The 22,046-nt window shown below is 45.4% G+C and overlaps 1 protein-coding gene across 4 annotated transcripts in view; it reads right to left on the bottom strand.

The window, feature by feature from the left end:
• Positions 1-22,046, bottom strand: part of LOC148506705 (uncharacterized) — a 383,360-nt gene that overhangs the window by 310,608 nt on the left and 50,706 nt on the right. For all 4 annotated transcript variants that reach the window (XM_088446314.1, XM_088446317.1, XM_088446315.1 and 1 more), the window contains 2 exons: positions 4,026-4,137; positions 3,827-3,939 (listed from right to left, as the gene is read on the bottom strand). In XM_088446314.1, coding sequence (XP_088302440.1) covers positions 3,827-3,939; positions 4,026-4,137 — 225 coding nt within the window. The remainder of the gene's footprint in view (positions 1-3,826; positions 3,940-4,025; positions 4,138-22,046) is intronic.

Raw genomic sequence — 22,046 nt, 5'->3', positions numbered from 1 at the left:
TATCCAGCGAAGCCTCACACAGATATTCAATAGCTTTGCTCATAATAGTTAGACTTCTCTGTAAATAATTCCTTGATATTTTTTTTCTAAACTCGTCTGCATACTAGACGCCCATAGTCTCAAGGTTCTGGATACTGACTCTACTGCAACACAAGATTTCAGGGACACTGCCGCCGAGTTATGCAATTTCTTTAAAGATCTCTCAATTCTCTTATACATACTGTACTTTAAAATTGCTCCATCCTCCAAAGGAATAGTGGTTTTAGAGACAACTTCAGTGACCGCTGCATCAACTTTAGGAAGAGTACACCAGGACAAGTATTGTTCATCCCTGATAGGATACAGTCTATCAATCCTTTTAACATTCCCCAGACGTTTATCAACACTTTGCCATTCTGGTTCAATAATTTCTTTCATAACCTTATGTACTGGAAACGTCTGCTTCTTTTGGTCCTATTTCTGAATAGGAAATCCTGTCCATCACCAATTTCCACCTTATCAGTATAATTCATAGATATATATAGATCAGGACATTTTTTCTATATATACATTTTTTATCCTTTGGCCATATTGAGTGGTTTTAATATTGTATTCATGGTGTAATGTATGTTTTTTTTCAAACTAAGCCTTATTAAATGAATATGTAACTACCGTGTTTCCCCGATAATAAGACCTACCCCAAATTAAGCCCTACCCCGAAAATAAGACCTACCAAAATCCCATTTTGAGCTGGGAACGCTTCAGAGGCCAGCGTTCCCAGTCATGCAGTGCGCGGGTGACGTCATGACGTCACCTGCGCGCTGAGGATCCTGTGCGACCGCGCCTGCTGGATCATGTTAGATCCAGTCAGCGCGCAAGTGAGAGGGACATCCCGGACGGCGGCGAGTCAGGTAAGTACCGTACTGTACTGGTGGGTGGGGGATCAATTAGAGTGGTTTTAATATTGTATTCATGGTGTAATGTATGTTTTTTTTAAATTAAGCCTTATTAAATGAATATGTAACTAATTAAGCCTTATTAAATGAATATGTAACTACCGTGTTTCCCCGATAATAAGACCTACCCCGAAAATAAGCCCTACCCTTACTTTTGTAATCCAGTCCAAATTAAGCCCTACCCCGAAAATAAGACCTACCAAAATCCCATTTTGAGCTGGGAACGCTTTAGAGGCCAGCGTTCCCAGTCATGCAGTGCGCGGGTGACGTCATGACGTCACCCGCGCGCTGAGGATCCTGTGCGACCGCGCCTGCTGGATCATGTTAGATCCAGTCAGCGCGCAAGTGAGAGGGACATCCCGGACGGCGGCGAGTCAGGTAAGTACCGTACTGTACTGGTGTATGGGGGATCAATTAGAGGGGGGCTTGCACTGCCATAAGGGACACTAATACGGGGGGGGGGCCTGCATAAGCGGCACTGCTACCATACAAGGGAGGCTGCATAAGGGACACTGCTACAGGGGGGGCCTGCATAAGGGGCATTTCTACAAGGGAACCTGCAAGACGGGGGTGCCTGCATAAGGGACACTTCTGCAGGGGGGCCTGCATAAGGGGCACTGCTGTCACTGCTAATTAAAATAAGACCTACCCTGAAAATAAGCCCTATGGTGTTTTTTGGAACAAAAAAAAAATAAGACAGTGTCTTATTATCGGGGAAACACGGTATGTTTAAAGCACTCCTTTTTGTGCTTTTATGAGTTTCTTTAATAAACTATCCACAACATCTAGATTGAATGTTCTAATATCATCTTGCACTTCACCAGACTCTTCACTAGAAATATTTTCCTCATCATGTTCAAGAACAAACTCAGGTGAAATCGATTCAAAATCAAAGTCCAAACTAGTTTGGGATCTACAAATAAATAAATAAAGAGAAACGACCTCACTTGCGCTCCAAATTTTCTCAACCTCGAATAATGATGACAGTTGTTTTTCTTCAATGGTAGGACCACTCATATGAACAAAAACAACAAAATGTGAACAAAAACAACAAAAAATACCACAATAGTGTAATATTGTTAACGAATATAAAAGTACCAGTTTGTGGTGTTTAGAAAGAAATGGGTGCATAAAAAGTCCTGCCCAAGGGATCACACTGGTCGGACCCTAAAGGAGGGGAATAACTTCCTTTCTAGTTCTAAGAGAAAGGGATGTAATATCAAGAGTAATGGCTGCCATGAAGTCGGACGAAGAAAAAGTTATTTTACCTACATACACTAAACAATACACAAGAAAAACGATCATCTAGCTTCCATAGATGCTAGTGAGTATGGTATGCAGTCATCATGTAGTAAATTATGTCAACACCATAATGTTGAATTGAACTATGTCGACATGGTTAAAATGTCGACATAGTACATGTCTATATAGTCATAATGTTGACAATACAAATGTTAAGGTTCAGGTTAGCGTTAGATTGAGTTGTCGACATTTCAATATGTCGTCTTTATGGCAATGCCAACATATTCCAAATCTACATTGTGAATGTCGTCATCATGTACTCTGTCGACATGGAGCACCTGTCAACAGTGTGGAGTTTACAACATGATTAAATCATACTGAAACTGTGACAAAATGTGCAAAAGTGGATATTTAGAGTGTGAAAGGCAAGGGATGATGGTCCCAGGTGAAAGCGAAAATATAACTGAGTGGGATGGAAAACAATATATTATAAAGTAACACCGATTAAAATTACCATGGCCTGTGGGTATTGACAAGATACAGTATGATAGGGTAGTAATCTTAGCCTTCGTGGGATAACATGTGCTAGCTGAGGAAGAAACTGGTCTCTTGTGTTGTATTTGAGGTTTTTCTATTAAGAAATAGGAAGCTCTAATACAACATAGGAGGCCAGTTTCTTCTTTAGCAATGAAAGCTGGTATATCCTTACAACAAGGAATTTACACTCTTTATTCAGACATTCTATTGTATGCTTAGATGATTGTTTTTCTTGCGTATGTAGTTGTAAGCAGGGGCGTTTCTAGAGAGGAGGGGGCCCGTGTGCAGTCTCTGACACGGGTCCCCTCCTCTCTGTCCGGCGGCCGGCAGCGCACTGAGCTGTGCGCGGCCAGTGCCGGAGTTATAGACTCTGGGCACTAGAGTGCGCCCAGAGTCTATAGAGGATGCGCTGGTCACTGGGAAAATGGCCGCGGCGGCCATTTTCACTGTACTGCACATGAGCAAACGACGGGAAAATGGGCGCGGCGGACATTTTCCAGTCATTTTTACAGCGATGGACCCCCGCGCCGATGTGGGACTCCGGAGCGGTGCGGGGCCCCCCTGGACCCAGGGGCTCGTGTTCCCCGCACACCCTGCACCCATTATAGATATGCCCCTGGGTATAAGGACTTTTTGTTGTACTGTGTTTTTTTTCTGTTTATATATAAAAGCTTTGTTTAAGCATAAGTACAATCTGTATTTATAATTTTAGTCACATCCAGGGGAGTCACTAGGGAGGTGAGGACAGCATCGGGTGTCACCATCGAGGAGTGACACCACAGTGCTGCAATGTAATGTTATTGTGCAGCTCCTGATTACTGAGGAAGAGCCAACAGCGTGAGGAGAGTCTCTGGGGGCAACCCAGCATCTCAGGGAGTGCTGGACATGCCCCTTCCACGCGGGCTGCACCCCCTTTTCGGGCACGCACATGGGGACTGTTTGGCACACTGGGTGTCGCGACCCCAGTGACGCCACTGGTCACATCTCTTTGTATTGCCTGCATTTCGCATGTATAAAAGGTGTTATACTGCTGAACTGTTACATGTCTAGTTATTTTACAAGGTAAATAAAACGATGAATAAAGTCGAAACTATTTTATAAACTTTACTTACCTCGTCTTTGGCTTCATGGTCGGCCAGAAGCAAATTCATCTTGTTTTCGATTAAAGTGAAGGCATGATTTACAAAATGTGTCATTTCTGGTGAGAGTTCATTAAGATCATCATCTGTAAAAGTAATGTATAATACTGCATATAAGAGTTTATCTACCACACAATTATCTATATTTGTAGGTGCAGTATGTATACCAAACCTGAAAGATGACATCCTATTTGGTCTGCTGTTTTTATCCACTGATTACAAAGCCAGACCTGTGTATTTTTTTCCATTTTCTCATGTTCTACGTCACTCATGTTTGGAGGACACTGGATGTGGTAGAAAAATAAAACATGTGAACAAATCAAAAAACAGAGCTATAATCAATGCATAGAAATACAGAGGAGAGTTTAAAACTGCACCATCACTGGGTTGCACAGACTATCACATAACTCGTCTATTTGGAGGGAAGAGAGTTTAATATTGAATTTGCATAATAAGATAATCAATGCGCTTGATGTAAGAGTCTGCATAATGTGGATACAGCACCTACAAGAAATTCTAAAGATCAACAGCTACTACTGGCAGAGAGCAATAGATGATTGTATTGACTGTTAAGGGTCCTTTGAGCCGGAATGATTAAAATGATTTGGCTGTATCGTTAGAAAACATAATTAGTCTATAGTATCTTTTAAGGTTTTTTTTATCAGCAGTAACCTTTGTAAATCAATACTGTATAAGTGTAATAGAGTGTCCTTTGAATTAATTAACTGTGTGCTTTTCTGGTTTCACAATTGTGGAATAGAAATTTTCTCTAGTGAAATATTGCAGAATAGCAAATTAGGTAATGAATATGAATATGCGACAGTTACTTCCGGCTCCTGTCTGTGCTAGGAAACATGCTGTTTGCACAAGCAGAATAACGCTTAATACCAGGAGATGTAGGAAGGGAAGAGTGATTTTGTGTTTTGAAAGTGAGGGTTAGAAGCTTAAACTTTATTCAGTAGAGCAAGGGGAGTCAGTGAAGGAGTCAAAGCGATGAGATAGGAAGATGAGAGGAACAGCAGCACTGAAAATAGATTTAAGAGGGAGAGGCAGTACAGAGGAAAGTAATAGATTGCAATAGTCCAGGTAAGAGATGCCAAGGACATGAATAAGAGGGAATGGGATTGAATTACAGGCGGCTCAACAGCCGACAGTGCGACAGATCGGGCGTTGGTAAGTACCCTAACCCTCCCCTCTCCCCCACCTAACCCTAACCCTCCCTTATGGGTGCCTAACCCTAACCTTCCCTCCTAGTGCCTAACCCTAACCTCTCTCCAGGGGTGCCTAACCCAAAACCCCCCTCCCCACACCCTAAACATAACCTTCCCGAGGGGGGCCTAACCCTAACCTCCCCCCTAGTGCCTAACCCCCCCCTTCCCCTAGCCTAACCCTAACCTTTTCCGGGGGAGTGCCTAACCCAAAGTCCCCCTGGGAGTCCCTAAACCTAACCCCCCATCCCCAGGCTAAGTGTTATACCTTACCTGTCCGAGGACGATCTGGATGGCGGGGGTCGGTCTTCCGGCGTCGGGAGTAAGATAGGCGTCAGCATTTCGACGCCTATCTTACGTCCCTTGTCGGGCAGGCAATCTCGGGATTTAGACTGACAGCATTGCGTCCATCGGTCTATTAACTACATCCCGAATAAGAGATATGGCTGCCTTCATGGGGAGAAAGGATAATATTAGCAATGGAAAGAGTGAAATGGGGAGGAAAGGGAGCCCTGGTGTGGGAAAAGGGGAACAATGACAGCCATAGAGAGAAGTGTCTATAGAAGAGATAAGACTGTTTATTGAAAGAAGAGAGGGTGGTCAAAACTGTGTCAAAGGCAACTGACAGGTCAAGAAGATAAGGATAGAAAAATTAGCCTTAGGTTTATTGGTGATCATTAGTGACATTGGTAAGGGCAGTGTCCATGAAGTGAAGAAAGGAAAAGCCAGATTGAAGCAGGTGGAGGCAGTGGGAGGACAGGAAGGTGGACAGGTATTGGAAGAGAAGTCGTTCCAAGATCTTAAGAGGCAAAGGGAAAGAGGCAGATGGGATAGTAGTTAGAGAGGGAGTTAGGATCAAGAGTGTTTTAGTTAGAATTAGAGGGAGGAGAGTAAAATATGAAATAAGTGAGCAAGGTTGGAGCACGCATCAAAAGAGACGGAACAGAGGAAATGGGAAGAAACTGAGTCAAAGGAGCAGCAGGTGGAGGGGGGAGAGAACAAGAGGAGGGAATAGACTCTGACAGCAGTGGTAAAGGGGGAGGAAGTGGTGAGTTGGCTAGTAATAGAAGGAAGGGGAGTAGCAGGAGATGGATTTTAGGAGGAAATGTCCAGGAAGTAGCAATTTTGGAGGAAAAGAAGCAAAATAAATAGCAGTGAACATGGAGGGGAGTGGCAGGGCAAAGAATGGACTTGAAGATGGCAAACAAATTGTCGATGTTGTAGAATTGAGAGGAGATTAGAGATTTAAATTTGCAGTGGAGGCCAGAGAGTGAGCATGATTTTCCCCAATGTCGATCTATGGTGTGGGAGCATTTTTGGAGGTAACAAGTCAGTCTAGAGTGTGAGTTTGGGGTGGGGATGGTTAGAGATTGCTATAACCACCAGTGCTCCAGATTCAAGGGCAGAAGTAAGGTTAGAGTTTTATAGGGCAACAGTCCTGTCAAGGAAGGAAAGGGTGGAGATGGGAGGAAGAAGCAGGTTGAGGAAGATGGAAAAATAATAAGAGTTAAGGGTGAAAAGATTGTGCAGGTTGAGGGTAGTATTGGAAAAGGTAGTGTTGGAACAAGAGAGCAAGAGGGAGATGAGGTCGTGGTCAGAGAGACAGAAGTAGAGGTTGGTGTAATCAGAAAAGTCACAGCATTGGGTAAAGACTAGGAAAAAATCATGACCACTGGAGCAATAAGGGTAGGACATTCATTGAGTAAAGTAAAAAAAAGAAGCAAAGAAGAGAAGTTTTGGGGTCAGCAGACCCATGAGATTATCAATGGGTAAAGTTGAAGTCACCCAAGATGAGGGAAGGGTTATCAGAAGAAGTGGCTAAGTGAGGTGGCAAAATTGACAAGGATGCTTACGGAGGGACAAAGAGTTTGCAGATGAACAAGGTGGAAAAGGCAGACAGAATGGCATGAAAAGGAAAAGAAGAAAAAGGAGGGCTCAGGGGTAATGATATGATAGGTGCAATGAGAAGTGAAAAGAATACCCATACCACCACGCTGAAAGTTACCAGGTGAGGAGCTTTAGGGAAAAAATAGCCCCCAAAAGCGAGCAGCAGGAGAAGCAGGGTTAAATTGAGTGATTCAAGTCTAAGTGATATCAGGAAGGTGAAAGGAGAGGGCAGCCAGACCAGCTCAACAAGGGGCGCCGCGGCAAAGTGGTTGAGCGTGATAATGAGATTGCCTCATTGTGGTCCCATCCCGGCATTGCGAATCGGGAATTCAGCACGAACCACATCATCAGCCACCCAGACTACGTCAACCATTTCCACGTCAACCTTTTGAACCTGTCAACCTTCTGTACTGTCTACCTTTTGACATGTCAATCTTCTGGTGTCAACCAAATACTTGTTTATCTTTTCATTGTCGACTTTATGTATGAAACCCGCTCATCTGCATATCATGACTGCACATTGCTCGGAATTGAATTACCCCCACACTGTTTTATGTATATCAATGATACTTAATTAAAATACTATATTGTCTATGTATTGGTTTGGTAAAGATAGTATTTGCTTCTACCAATGTTCTGCTGTTTTCTCCTGGTGTAAACCTGGCACATATACTAATGGTTGGTTGCTGAGGGGAAACACTATCTATTCTACAGTTACTTGTACAGCAGCTTTCAGACATGTTCCCTAACCTAACTGTGTAGCACGAGTTTTTCCCACTGCAATTATGCATTTGCTTTCATTATTTAAACTATAGCAGAATATTGATAGTCTGGTTACTGATTGCAATGCCACATACTCTAAGCAGTTACCTGTGAAACACTTTTCATGAATGTCTCAATATATGTTAGACATTTGGCAACATTTTTTTCACTTCACACATTTATCTTTATAGTTGTGTCACTGTTTTATACTATATTCTTTTATTTGTATAGGCTCCCGAGACCATCGGATTGACCGGCATACCCAAAGACCACTGAAGAGGCCAACACCCTCTCAGCCACAGGAGAGACCATCACTCCCAAGACCATCAGAGAGACAAGTACTCTTGAGATAATGAGAGAGGTCAGCAGTCCAGAAACAGTGGAAAAGGCCAGCGCTCTCTCAACCATAGTAGAGGCCAGCATCCCCTTGACATTAGCAGAAACCAGTGCACCTATAACAATGGTAAAGGCCAGCACTCTTGAGACAGTGGGAGAGGCCAGCACTCCCAAGGCAGTGGGAGAGGTTTGTACTCCCAAGACACTGGAGAGGCCAGCACTCTGGAGACAGTGGGAGAGGTCAGCACTCTAGAGACAGTCGGAGAGGCCAGCACTCCCACAACCATGGTAGATGTCAGCACTCCTGAGACCATGGCAGAGGCCAGATCCTATTTGATCATAGGAGAGACAAGCACCCCCGAGACCTTTGGAGACACCAGCAGAAGCATTGCAAAAGACAAGGCCATTGGAGAGGCCAGGTACTCCATAATCAACAGAGAGGCCAGAGTCCCCATCACCACTTTCGCTGGTGTTCGTCTGCATGCTTATTTTAATTTGAGGTGGGATGGTTGCATACCATTACAAAAATGCCCACCACAAAAAATGCCACAGCTCTTACATCCAGGAGCCATAAATAGCAAGACATATGCCCCCACCAACACTGGAGAGGCATGCGCCCCCACCACCACCAGAGAGGCATGTACCACCTTCGGAGAGGCATGAGCCCCCAATACCATCAGATAAGTACTTTATGCACCCCCACCACCACCGGAAAAGCATGAGCCCCCACCACCGGAGAGGAATGAGCACCAATACCACCAGAGAAGTACTGTAAGCACCCCCACCGGAGCGCATGCACCCCCACCACCACCACCGGAGAGGCAGGAGCCCCCAATACCACCAAAGTGTTACTGCATGCACCAATACCACCATCGGGGAGGCATGCGGTCCCACCACCATCACTGGAGAGGCATGCACCACCACCGGAGAGGCATGTGCCCCCAATACCACTGAAGAAGCATGCACTGCCAACACCACTGGAGAGGCATGAGCCCCCAATACCACCGGGGAGGTCCTATATGCACTCCAACCACCACCGGAGAGGCATGTGCCAACACCTCCATCTGAGAGGCATGCGCCCCCACCACCACTGGAGAGGCATGCACCCTCTATACCACCATCAGAGAGGCAAGCAAAGTCTATCTGCAAAGACTTTTGAACAGAATAAAGCCTTGTTGAGAGCAGAATGTACTTTCTTCCAGATAACTTTAAATAAGAAGTCATGTTTACATTGGAAGATACTGCACCAGGCATTACTGAGGAAAATTAATTTGCTCTAGAATGATATCCGTAGATGCAATCAAACTGAGAAACTTTAGTGAATAATTGACATGCACTATTATATGTGATGAATGCTCCACCCAGTCGTTTTGAAGCTTAGAAATGTAACATCTCAGATATTGTTCTAATGACTGATTTATTTTTTTTAACAAAATTTATTTTGAATTCTACATAAATAGAGTACAACAATATGTGCATGGACAAGAAAAATATTTGACATATTCCAGAGACAAAAATATAGGATAATAAAGTATCCAAAAGACATATATAGCAATAAACCAATCTGGAAACAGATGAAACATAAAAAAAAAGATTGCTGTATATCATAGCACATATTCAAAATAGACTGTCAATAATAATACAAAATACAAAAGAGAACAAGTAGGAAACAGAAAAATGTGTAAAAGAGAGAAGGGAGAAATTAAGAGAAAAGACAAGGAAGAAAAAGAGGAAGAATAAGATGGGGGACAGGTTAAGTGGGAAAGAGGCTGAATCCGGGTCTACATTGTATATTGCGTAAACTTAAATAAAAGTCGCCATGGTAAAATGAAGAGAAAATAAACAAATGACTAATATAAATTAATTCTGAACGTTAGAGTAGGAGGTTCGAAAAGCCTGAGGGCAGGTTTCCATGTGGTGTGGTGTTATTATATAGGAACCAGTCACCCCAAACTATGAGAAACTTATGGGAGGTGTTGTGGAGATAAGCTGATATTTTCTCCATGGCCGCCACGTGCCAAATTTTATTTATGAGTTGTTGGCGAGGAGGAGGGTCAATATCTTTCCAGTGTCTTGCAATTAGACATCGAGCTGCATTCAAAATATGTGAAGAGAGCTTATCAGCATGTTTATTAAGGCCCTCAAGTGGACAGCCAAGGAGGAAAGACCAGGGAGACTTAATCAGTGGTATTTTAAAAATTTCCGAGAGGAGACTGGTAACCCCATCCCAGAATTGGACTATTTTAGGGCATGAGCACCATATGTGTATAAAAGTAACTATTTCACCACACACTCTCCAACATTGATCAGAGGCCAAATGATACATTTTGTGCAAACGGGCAGGTACCAGGTACCATCTATAATAACCCTTGTAGGCATTTTCCTTAATTAAGGAAGAAATAGAGGACTTAGACACCCTCTCCAGCACCACAGACCATGTGTTCCCTTCAGGTGGACTCCCTAAATCTTTTTCCCACTGAAGTTAATGATTTGGCGTATCTGGGAGTTTAACAGAGAGCAAAAAGTTATAAATAACAGATATGATACCTTTCATGAGAGGGTTACGGAGACCCAAAGACTTAAATGATGTTAAAGATCTATCAATTGAATTAGGAGGGAATTGATAAAATGTCGAACTTGAATATAAGTAAAAGTGTTGATAGAAGATATGTTGAATTTATTTTGTATGGAACCCAGTGAGGCGCACCTACCCGAGTCGAGGATATCAGATACCACCCTAACCCCACCTTTAATCCATGGAGAGAAGCAGGCGAGGTTGAAACCCGGGGAAAACGCCGGATTAAACCATATAGGAGCAACAGGGGATGGGTAGGAGGTAATATTATAGTGAGATGTACAGATGTGTCCACATACATCTTACTTCATTACGCCATGCTGTGGTGTGATTTGGTAGTGCCAAGCATCTTTTTATGCAACACTTTTAGCCTTAAAATGCATCTTATTCGCACAGCAATGAGAATAGGACTGATTAATATGATATGTGGCATACCTATATTCTGTGTGCGACTGCAGGTGCATCTGCATTCGTTGATGATACATTACAGTGTCAGCGGCTGTGACACTGTAATGTAGCATTTCACATGCAGATGCACCCACAGTTGCACACAGAATATAGGCATGCCGCATATCATTTTAATCAGCAGAAGCTGCTTGTACGTCATATTTGTGGATAATGTGTATTGAAAGGTAAAAAGTCGCACGAAAAGACGGTCGGTGCTCACAGGTTTTGTTTAACGAGCCCTGTAGCGTATGGAGGTAAGATGTATGTGGACACATCTGTACAGTGATCCCAAACGGAGCATGTAAAAGAAATAACCAGATGTAAGCGAACAGATTGAGGCTCTTTCAGGTGCAGCTAAACCTACTATAGTGGACATAAAAGGGATATCGCATGAATTAGCCTCGACTTCTACCCACCTAGGTACCTGGGAGGGAGCAAACCATGCTTTTGCCTGGCTTAAATGGGTAGCGTAATAATAGAGGTTAACATCAGGAAACCCGTTGCCCCCATTGGTAATGGGGCAACGGAGAGTGAGAAAACTGATACGGGAGGCTTGGATTTCCATACAAATTGAACAGTGTAATTGTAATAAAGTCGATTTGGGAACAGCAACAGGGAGGGTCTGAAAGAGGTAGAGTAGTCTAGGCACGAGGTTCATCTTAACTGCCACTATTCTACCTATCCAGGAAATAATTAGATCACGCCATCGGAGGAGGTCTAGTTTAATTGTTTTGAGCAGAGGGGGAAAGTTTGCATATCTGCTTGTTATATAAACTCCCAGATATTTAATTTTAGAGGGGCACCAGGCAAAGTTATAATTATAACGCAGGAGAGCCAAGGCCATGGGTGAAATATTGAGTGCGAGAGATTCAGTTTTAGAAAGGTTGATCTTATAGCCCGAGAGAGAGCCATATTCGAACAAAACTTGAAAGAGTTTTGGTAGAAACATATGGGGAGAAGTTAAAGTTAGAAGAACGTCATAGGCAAAAAGGGACACTTTATATTCTGCCTTTCCTAGTAAAGTACCTCTAATATCTGAATGAAGGCAAATTTGAGCTGCAAGGGGTTCAATAACCAAAGCAAAGATCAGGGGTGCAAGGACTAGCTGGAGTGATAAGTGTAATCAGATTAGGCCAATGGTGTGTTTGAATGGTAATGAAGTGCAGGTGTGTGCAGGGACTTGCTGAATGGTGATGAGGTGCAGGTGTGTGCAGGGGCTGGTTGGAGTAATGAGCGTAATCAGATTAAACCAATGGTGTGTTTGAATGGTAATGCAGTGCAGGTGTGTGCAGGGACTTGCTGAATGGTGAATGGTGATGAGGTGCAGGTGTGTGCAGGGACTGGCTGGAGTGATGAGTGTAATCAGATTGGGCCAATGGTGTGTTTGAATGGTAATGCGGTGCAGGTGTGTGCAGCGACTTTCTGAATGGTGATGAGGTGCAGGTGTGTGCAGGGGCTGATTGCGTGGTGGTTACTAATGTACATGTTGGGGTTGGGTGTGTCTTGTGTATGTGATTGGGATGGGTTATAGTGTGTGTTGTGAACTTTATCACTTCTGAGATCTCCTGCGCCTCAATTTCAACACTTAGGGATTCAAGGGCTGAGGAAGATAGTTTAGGTAAATTACAGTTGGTTAAAAAAATTTGTATAGAGTCCTCAGTAGGGAGAGAATTATCCAAAGAAGATGAGAGTTTATACAGTTTATTATAAAATTTACGAAACTCTTCAGTGATAAGCAAGGGAATTCTAATAGAGTCGCCTGAGCGAGAGTTAATCATCAGAACATTGTTCTGTGAGAGTTTATATCGCAATCCAGACGCCAGCATTCTATCAGCTTTATCCCCTTTTTCATAAAATGTTTGATTAAGCCATTTAAGAGAAGTCTCAGCTTTTGCAGTAAGAAGGAGGCCTAGTTCTCCTCTGGCAGCCACAAGTTTACGATAATCATCCGCTGCGCCTGAGGCTTTATGGAATCTATCTAATTGAGCAACAAGGTCCATGAGTTCATGAAGCCTCTTAGTCCTAGTCTATATAAAGCAACTAGTATTAGAACTATACATTGCCCTAGTATCTATTTTAATAATTTAAATAATACGAGGAAAGACATTGGGCAGACCAGGTCAGGAAAATAGTCAACACCAAAAATGGGAGGACAAATTGGTGACCTGTGGAGTTAGAAAAAGTTGCAAAGATAGTGGGACAGCTGAGGGTACACTAAGAGGGAAATGGAAACATTGTTATAGAGCATTACACAGTATAATGTAACCAAATATTAATCTGAAACTAAGGGCCTGATTCAGAGCCGGACGCTATTTGCGCTCGCTCGTTCCGAAAAAGGGGCCGGATATTTAAATTGAGCGCTCGCTCTTTGCGGTCTGTTGACACCTCTATGTCTGAGCGAGCGAACGAAACATGCGCTCGCTATTTTGTAAAGAAGCCCCCTGGCTGCTCGCATCCTACGTCATCTCCGCTATTTATTAGATTAATTGAGTACATCGAAAGGCGTCTGAACTGCTCGCAGTGCTTGTGGTAGGATTTTCCTACCGCAATCATGCGAACAGTTCAGGCTAAGAGACAACCAAGTGACGTGGCCGATGACGCTGCTTTGTTAATTATGTACACCCTTAAAACGCCCGTTTTGACCGTTTGGCACGCCTGCGTTCGGATCACAACTCCCCGTTTTCAAGCACCTTCCCCTGTTACCACCCACAAACGCCTCATCCTGTCACTCAAATTAGCAGGCACTCGCTATTTTGCGAGCGCCCGATTTCCGACCGCACTGACTGGTTGGTGCATGCGCATTACGACCCATACACATGCACAGTTGTGCGAACATCGCTCGGAGCGAACGAGCGGCCGCTTACGAGCGGCTCTGAATCAGGCCCTAAGATCGGTATCAATAAGAGAAACAACTGAACATTAGCAAAAATAAGTCCAATAAAGGGACCTAGTTCCCACATAGGGAAAAATATTAAGTGACAAAGAGGGGGAACAGTAGGTAAATCAGGTCACTGCAGCAGAATGAGGACTAGCGCCAACTGTGCGCCAGACGTTCTTCGGAGCTCGTTGAGGGAAGGACCTCACACCAGTTTCCTGAGGACCAGCAGCCCTCGAGGGTGAGGGCCTCACGTCATCCTTGGGAGAGCCACTCGTGGCAGGAGGTGGAAGATGCAATTGTGAGAGCAGATGTAAGGCCTCGTCTGGGGACCTTGCTGAAAGAAGCTTGCCATCTGCTCGAATCTGTAAACTAAAGGGGAAGCCCCAGCGATAGCGGATGTTATGGTCACGTAGTATTTTGGTGATGTCTTTCATTTCATGTCTCTTAGCCAGGGTAAGAGGCGCCTGAAAGATCGAAAGGTTGGCACCCTCAAAGGCAGTGTTGGGAGAATGCCTGGCCTGGGAGTAGACCTGGTCTTTCACCTTGAAGTAGTGGAACCTAAGTATTACGTCTCTTGGTGAGTCCGAAGCTTGGGAGTGAGGCCGAAGGGCCCGATGGGCTCGGTCGAGGAGAAGCATATCATCCGAAATGGAAGGGGCAAGGGAGCGGAAGAGATGTAAAAGATAATCCTCAAGATGGGTAGACTCCACAGACTCAGGGATATTTTGGATCCGGAGATTATTTCTACGTCCCCTGTTATCAAGGTTTTCTTGTTTGACAGCAATCAACACAAGGTCCTGAGTTAGTTGGATGTTCAGACATCTGTTGGAACCTAATGATCTCTTCTTGGTTCCTCTCGAGAGCATCTACATGGTAACCTAGGTCAGTGACCTCTGCTTGTAGGCCGGAGAGAGCTTTGTGGACCTCATCATGAATAGCCTTACGGAAGCTTCGCATCTCAACTAGGTTAGCAGCGATATCTGCTTTGGTAGATGGGGCCGCCGAATCTTCCGCTTCTGAATCCACCTCAGAAACATCGCCAAATGACGGAGTAGAGGGCGGTCTCTGAGAGTCGTTTGCTTGGGCTGCTTTAAAGTAGGATAAAAGGCCTTGAGAACCTGATTTCTTGTGCCTACCAGGCATAGTGGCGGTTGAGGTCAGAAAGTAAATATATATGTATGTATATTAAAACATAGAAAAGTGTAGGGGGGAGTTGTAACTTCTTATCAGCGAGGCACACCTGGAACTTGAATGGGAAGAGTTAACCCACTGTAAGGGAAAACTACATATATCTAGTACTGTAGTAACAAAGTCGCTAGGTCATATAGTATAATGTGCGGCCGCACCTTATAGGCCACGCAGCTGTAACATATGAAAATTCGAACCCACTAATATCAACGGCAATACTTGCAGTAGTGTAAGTGTGCAGTTGGGATGTAAATATATGCAGTGGCCACCAGATGCAGCTCCAGCACCGGTAGAGGAGGAACAGTCAAGCTGCAGCTAGGGATACCTGTAATCTGGAACCAGGCAGGGGGGCATGCAGGTACTTGGGAGAAAAAGTTGTTGATGGTGCTCTCCGGGAGGTCCAATTCACTGGATAAGCAAGTCAGCCGATGGCAGTGGAGAACTTGTCAACAGTAGTCCCCTGCGGTGTGGTTCTGGATGTAGGAACAGCCAGCACAATGGAAACCAGTATAAGTGTATCAGCGGGAGGCAGCGGTTCTGTAGGGAGAGAATGCGGTCATGTGCCGGCCACGGGACCCGCTGCAGAGTGAGAGGTGGTGCAGCCGCAATCTGCGGCGGTGTCTGGGCACTGGACGAGCCGTCTTATCAGTGAGAGGGCAGAGCCAGGCAGTGAGGGAAATGGCGGTGGGAATCTCCCAGGAGAGGTCTCCGTCGGGGGAACAACAGCGTTGGCATCAGCAGGGCACAAGGAGCTCCGCAAACCGGCTCAATCGGGCGTCCACACCTTCAGCAGGGCACCGGGTGGAGACTGGCTAATATTTACCCAACTAGTAGGCAAGGAAATTCTAAAGCCGGTGAAGCCAATGTGGAGCACAGGGAATAGCGTCCACCATCTTAGGCTACCAAGCCACGCCCCTAATGACTGATTTATTGTCGTTTTGTCTGACCATTCAACTGTGGGTGGTATCTAGACTACAAACTCAGTCTAATTCCCAGTGCTGGAGAAAACTATTTCCAAAACTGGGCGATGAACTGGGTACACCTGTCAGACACGATGTCCACTGGCAAGCCATGCAACTTAAAGATATGCTTGATAAACAATTAAACAAGTTCTTTGGCAGAGGGAAACTTGTTCAGTGGGACAAAATGAGCCATCTTGCTGAAGATGTCCACCAGCACCCAAATGGTATCACACCCGGAGGATCTGGGCAATTCAACAATAAAATCCATTGAAATATGCGACCATGGATTGGTGTAAACGGCCAAAGGCAAAAGTGGTCCAGTAGAATTATTCAAGGAATTTTATTATTGGGGCAGATTTCTCACACTTGAACAAATTCGTTAACATCCTGAGTAATTGAAACCACCAGACTGAACAGCACAACAACTCCAAAGTCCTTGAATTACGAGGATGCCTGGACACTTTATTGGCATGGATATCTGACAAAATGGTACCTCTCAAACATTCAGGTACATACAAACTAGGGGTGAGCGGGTTCGGATTTCTGAAATCCGAACCCCCCCGAGCCCCCCCGATCCGAGGCCGATCCGAGTCAGGCTCGACTTTTCCCGCCTGACTCGGATCTGAAATCGAGGCAAAACGTCATCATCCCGCCTTCCGGGTCTCGCGGGTTTTGGATCCTATATAAGGTACCCGCGTCGGCGCCATTTTCTCACTCAGCTGTGGACAGTGAAGAGGGAGGGTGGGAGTTAGGGCTGGCTGGGCTGTGTAGTGTAGTGTTGTAGTGTAGTTGTCCATAGGGGCTATGTCCACTACTTCAAAGTCCATAGGGGCTGGCTGGACTGTGCTGTGCAGTCAGTTGTCCATAGGGGCTGTGTCCACTCCAAAGTCCTGTGCAGTGTCCCAGTCCTAAAGGGGTGCTGTAGTGTTGTCCAGGGGGTGCTCTGTCCGTCAGGGGTGCTCCCCCCAAGTGCTAAAAAAAATTTATTTTTTCTGTGTTTGTGAACTGTGTGCACTGTGGCTGCACGTGTATCAACAAAGGAGCAGCGCCAAGCGCGCGCCTGTGTCCCATAAGTAAAAGGCTGGCTGGCTTGTCCGTTAAAGGGTGCTGTAACCCCCAAAGGGCACTCCAAACAAAATAAAAAAATATATTATTTTGTGTTTGTGAATTGTGTGCGCAGTAGCCACACGTGCATCAACAAAGTAGTGCCAAGCGTGCGCCTGTGTCCCATAAATAAAGGCCGGCTGGTTTGACCGCTAAAGGGTGCTGTAACCCCCAAAGGGCACTCCAAACAAAATAAAAAAATATATTTTTTTGTGTTTGTGAATTGTGTGCGCAGTAGCCGCACATGCATCAACAAAGTAGTGCCAAGCGTGCGCCTGTGTCCCATAAGTAAAAGGCTGGCTGGCTAGTCCGTTAAAGGGTGCTGTAACCCCCAAAGGGCACTCCAAACAAAATAAAAAAATATATATTTTTGTGTTTGTGAATTGTGTGCGCAGTAGCCGCGCGTGCATCAAGAAAGTAGTGCCAAGCGTGCGCCTGTGTCCCATAAATAAAGGGCCGGCTGGATTGACCGCTAAAGGGTGCTGTAACCCCCAAAGGGCACTCCAAACAAAATAAAAAAAAAATTTCTGTGTTTGTGAATTGTGTGCACTGTGGCTGCACGTGCATCAACGAAGGAGCAGCGCCAAGCATGCGCCTGTTTCCCATAAGTAAAAGGCCGGCAGGCTTGCCTGTTAAAGGGTGCTGTAACCCCCAAAGGGCACTCCAAACAAAATAAAAAAATATATTTTTTTGTGTTTGTGAACTGTGTGCGCAGTAGCCGCACGTGCATCAACAAAGTAGTGCCAAGCGTGCGCCTGTGTCATAAGTAAAGGGCCAGCTGGCTTGTCCGTTAAAGGGTGCTGTAACCCCCAAAGTACACTCCAAACAAAATAAAAAAATATTTTCTGTGTTTGTGAATTGTGTGCGCAGTAGCCGCACGTGCATCAACAAAGTAGTGCCAAGCGTGCGCCTGTGTCATAAGTAAAGGGCCGGCTGGCTTGTCCGTTAAAGGGTGCTGTAACCCTCAAAGTACACTCCAAACAAAATAAAAAAATATATTTTTTTGTGTCTGTGAATTGTGTGCGCAGTAGCCGCACGTGCATCAACAAAGTAGTGCCAAGCGTGCGCCTGTGTCATAAGTAAAGGGCCGACTGGCTTGACCGTTAAAGGGTGCTCTAACCCCCAAAGTACACTCCAAACAAAATAAAAAAATATTTTCTGTGTTTGTGAATTGTGTGCGCAGTAGCCGCACGTGCATCAACAAAGTAGTGCCAAGCGTGCGCCTGTGTCAAAAGTAAAGGGCCGGCTGACTTGTCCGTTAAAGGGTGCTGTAACCCCCAAAGTACACTCTAAACAAAAAAAAAATTATTTTCTGTGTTTGTGATTTGTTTGCGCAGTAGCCGCACGTGCATCAACAAAGTAGTGCCAAGCGTGCGCCTGTGTCCCATAAATAAAGGGCCGGCTGGATTGACCGCTAAAGGGTGCTGTAACCTCCAAAGGGCACTCCAAACAAAATAAAAAATTTTTTTGTGTGTTTGTGAATTGTGTGCACTGTGGCTGCACGTGCATCAATGAAGGAGCAGCGCCAAGCGTGCGCCTGTGTCCCATAAGTAAAAGGCCGGCTGGCTTGTCCGTTAAAGGGTGCTGTAACCCCCAAAGGGCACTCCAAACAAAATAAAAAAATATATTTTTCTGTGTTTGTGAATTGTGTGCACTGTGGCTGCACGTGCATCAACGAAGGAGCAGCGCCAAGCGTGCGCCTGTGTCCCATAAGTAAAAGGCCGGCTGGCTTGTCCATTAAAGGGTGCTGTAACCCCCAAAGGGCACTCCAAACAAAATAAAAAAATATATTTTTCTGTGTTTGTGAATTGTGTGCACTGTGGCTGCACGTGCATCAACGAAGGAGCAGCGCCAAGCGTGCGCCTGTGTCCCATAAGTAAAAGGCCGGCTGGCTTGTCCGTTAAAGGGTGCTGTAACCCCCAAAGGGCACTCCAAACAAAATAAAAAAATATATTTTTCTGTGTTTGTGAATTGTGTGCACTGTGGCTGCACGTGCATCAACGAAGGAGCAGCACCAAGCGTCCGCCTGTGTCCCATAAGTAAAGGGCCGGCTGGCTCAGTTCTTAAAGGGTGGTGTAACCCACAAAGTGCACTAGTCTCCAACAAAAATAAAAAATTATTTTCTGTGTTTGTGTGCGCCTTAGCCGCACATATATATCAATATAACATAAATGGAGGACCAAACTTTCTCCGATAAAAATAAAATAGGGAAAGATCAAGAACCACTTCCTCCTAGTGCTGAAGCTGCTGCCACTAGTCATGACATACACGATAACATGCCATCAACGTCGTCTGCCAAGGCCGATGCCCAATGTCATAGTAGAGGGCACATACAATCCCAAATGACAAAGTTCAGGAAAATGACCTTGAAAAAAACATTTAAATCTTCTGAAGAGAAACGTAAACTTGCCAATATGCCATTTACGACACGGAGTGGCAAGGAATGGCTAAGGTCTTTCCCTATGTTCATGACTAGTGGTTCAGCTTCACATGACGATGGAAGCCCTCCTCCCACTAAAAAAATCAAATGATTTAAGCTGGCAAAAGCACAGCGAAGAACTGTGCGTTCTAAGAAGATATCACAAATCCCCAAGGAGAGTCCAAGTGTGGTGGTGGTTGCGATGCCTGACCTTCCCAGCACTGGACGGGAAGAGGTGGCTCTTTCCACCATTTGCACGCCCCCTGCAAGTGCTGAAAGGAGCACCCACAGTCCACTTGCTGATATGCAAATTGAAGATGTCACTGTTGAAGTACAACAGGATGAGGATACTGGAGGAGGAGGAAGTTGGCGAGGAGGATTCTGATGGTGATGTGGTTTGTTTAAATCAGGCTCCGGGGGAGACAGTTGTTGTCCGTGGGATGAAAAAGCCCATCACGGTCATGCCTGGGCAGAAGACCAAACATTCCACCTCTTTGGTCTGGCAATATTTCTATCCAAATCCGGACAACAACTGTCTTGCCATATGTACCATATGTAAAGGTGGAATAAGTAGGGGTAGGGACGTTAACCACCTAGGAACATCCTCCCTTATACGGCACCTGCAGCGCGTTCATAAAAAGTTACTGTCAAGTTCAGAAACTTTGGCTAAGACCGTAAGCAGTCCAGGGACACCTAAATCCCGTTGTCCTGTTGTATCCAAGCGCCTGCAAACCACACCGTCAACTCCCTCCTCATCAATTACCTCCTTAGTCAGGATCGGAAGTAGTCCTGCAGGCCATGTCACTGGCATGACTGACTCTCCTATCCGGGATTCCTCCGGAGGATCCTGCATTGCTACGCCTCCTGCTGCCGCTGTTGCTGGGAGTCGTTCATCATCCCAGAGAGGAAGTAGGAACACCACTACTTTTACTAAACAATTGACCCTCCAACAGTCCTTTAAGTACGACAGCAGTCATCCTGAAGCAAAACGTATAACTGAGGCCTTGACTGCTATGTTGGTGTTAGACGTGCGTCCAGTATCCGCCGTGGGATTTAGACAATTGATGGAGGTAGTGTGTCCCTGGTTCCAAATCCCGTCTAGATTCCACTTCACTAGGCAGGCGATACCGAGACTGTACAGAAACGTCAGAAAAAGTGTCCTCAGTGTCCTGAAAAATGCCGTTGTACCCAATGTCCACTTAACCACAGACATGTGGACAAGTGGAACAGGGCAGACTAAGGACTATATGACTGTGACAGCCCACTGGGTAGATGTATCACCTTACGCAGCAACAGCAGCAGCGTCACCAGTAGCAGCATCTCAGAAATGCCAGCTCGTTCCAAGGCAGGCTACGCTGTGTATCACCGGTTTCAGTAAGAGGCACACCGCCGACAACCTCTTAGAGAAACTGAGGGAAATAATCGCCCAGTGGCTTACCCCACTTAGACTCTCCTGGGGATTTGTGATATCTGACAACGCCACCAATATTGTGCGGGCATTACATCTGGGCAAATTCCAGCACGTCCCATGTTTTGCTCACACAATAAACTCGGTGGTGCAGAATTTTCTGAAAAAGCGACAGGGACGTGCAGGAGATGCTCTGGGTGTCCCGAAAAATTTCTGGCCACTTTCGCCATTCAGCGACAGCGTGCCGAAGACTGGAGCACCAGCAAACACTCTTGAACCTGCCCTGCCATCACCTGAAGCAAGAGGTTGTGACGCGGTGGAACTCAACCCTCTATATGCTTCAGAGGATGGAGGAGCAGCAAAAGGCCATTCAAGCCTATACATCCACCTATGACATAGGCAAAGGAGGGGGTATGCACCTGACTCAAGCACAGTGGAGAATGATTTCCGTATTGTGCAAGGTTCTCCAGCCCTTCGAACTTGCCACACGTGAAGTCAGTTCAGACACTGCCAGCTTGAGTCAGGTCATTCCCCTCATCAGGCTTTTGCAGAAGCAGCTGGAGAAAATGAAGGAGGAGCTAAGACAGAGCGATTCCGCTCGGCATGTGGGACTTGTGGATGAAGCCCTTCTTTCGCTTTGCCAGGATTCCAGGGTGGACAATCTGTTGAAATCAGACCACTACATTTTGGCCACCGTGCTCGATCCTAGGTTTAAAGCCTATGTGGTGTCTCTTTTTCCGGCCGACACAAGCCTGCAGAGGTGCAAAGACCTGCTGGTGAAAACACTGTCAGCTGAAGCGGAACGTGACATGTCAACAGCTCCTTCTTCATTTTCTCCCGCAACTGGGGCTGCCAGGAAAAAACTTAGGTATCCTAAGCAACCCGCTGGCGGTGATGCAGGGCAGGCAGGACCAAGTTTGGACATCTGGTCCGGACTGAAGGACCTGGCAACAATTTCTGACATGTCTACTGTCACTGCATATGATACTGTCACCATTGACAGAATGGTGGAGGATTAC

Source organism: Taudactylus pleione, unplaced genomic scaffold (assembly GCF_031769625.1).
Source record: "Taudactylus pleione unplaced genomic scaffold, aTauple2 ptg000397bl, whole genome shotgun sequence".
Lineage (NCBI taxonomy): Eukaryota > Metazoa > Chordata > Amphibia > Anura > Myobatrachidae > Taudactylus > Taudactylus pleione.
This window is presented reverse-complemented; position numbering and strand designations above follow the sequence as displayed.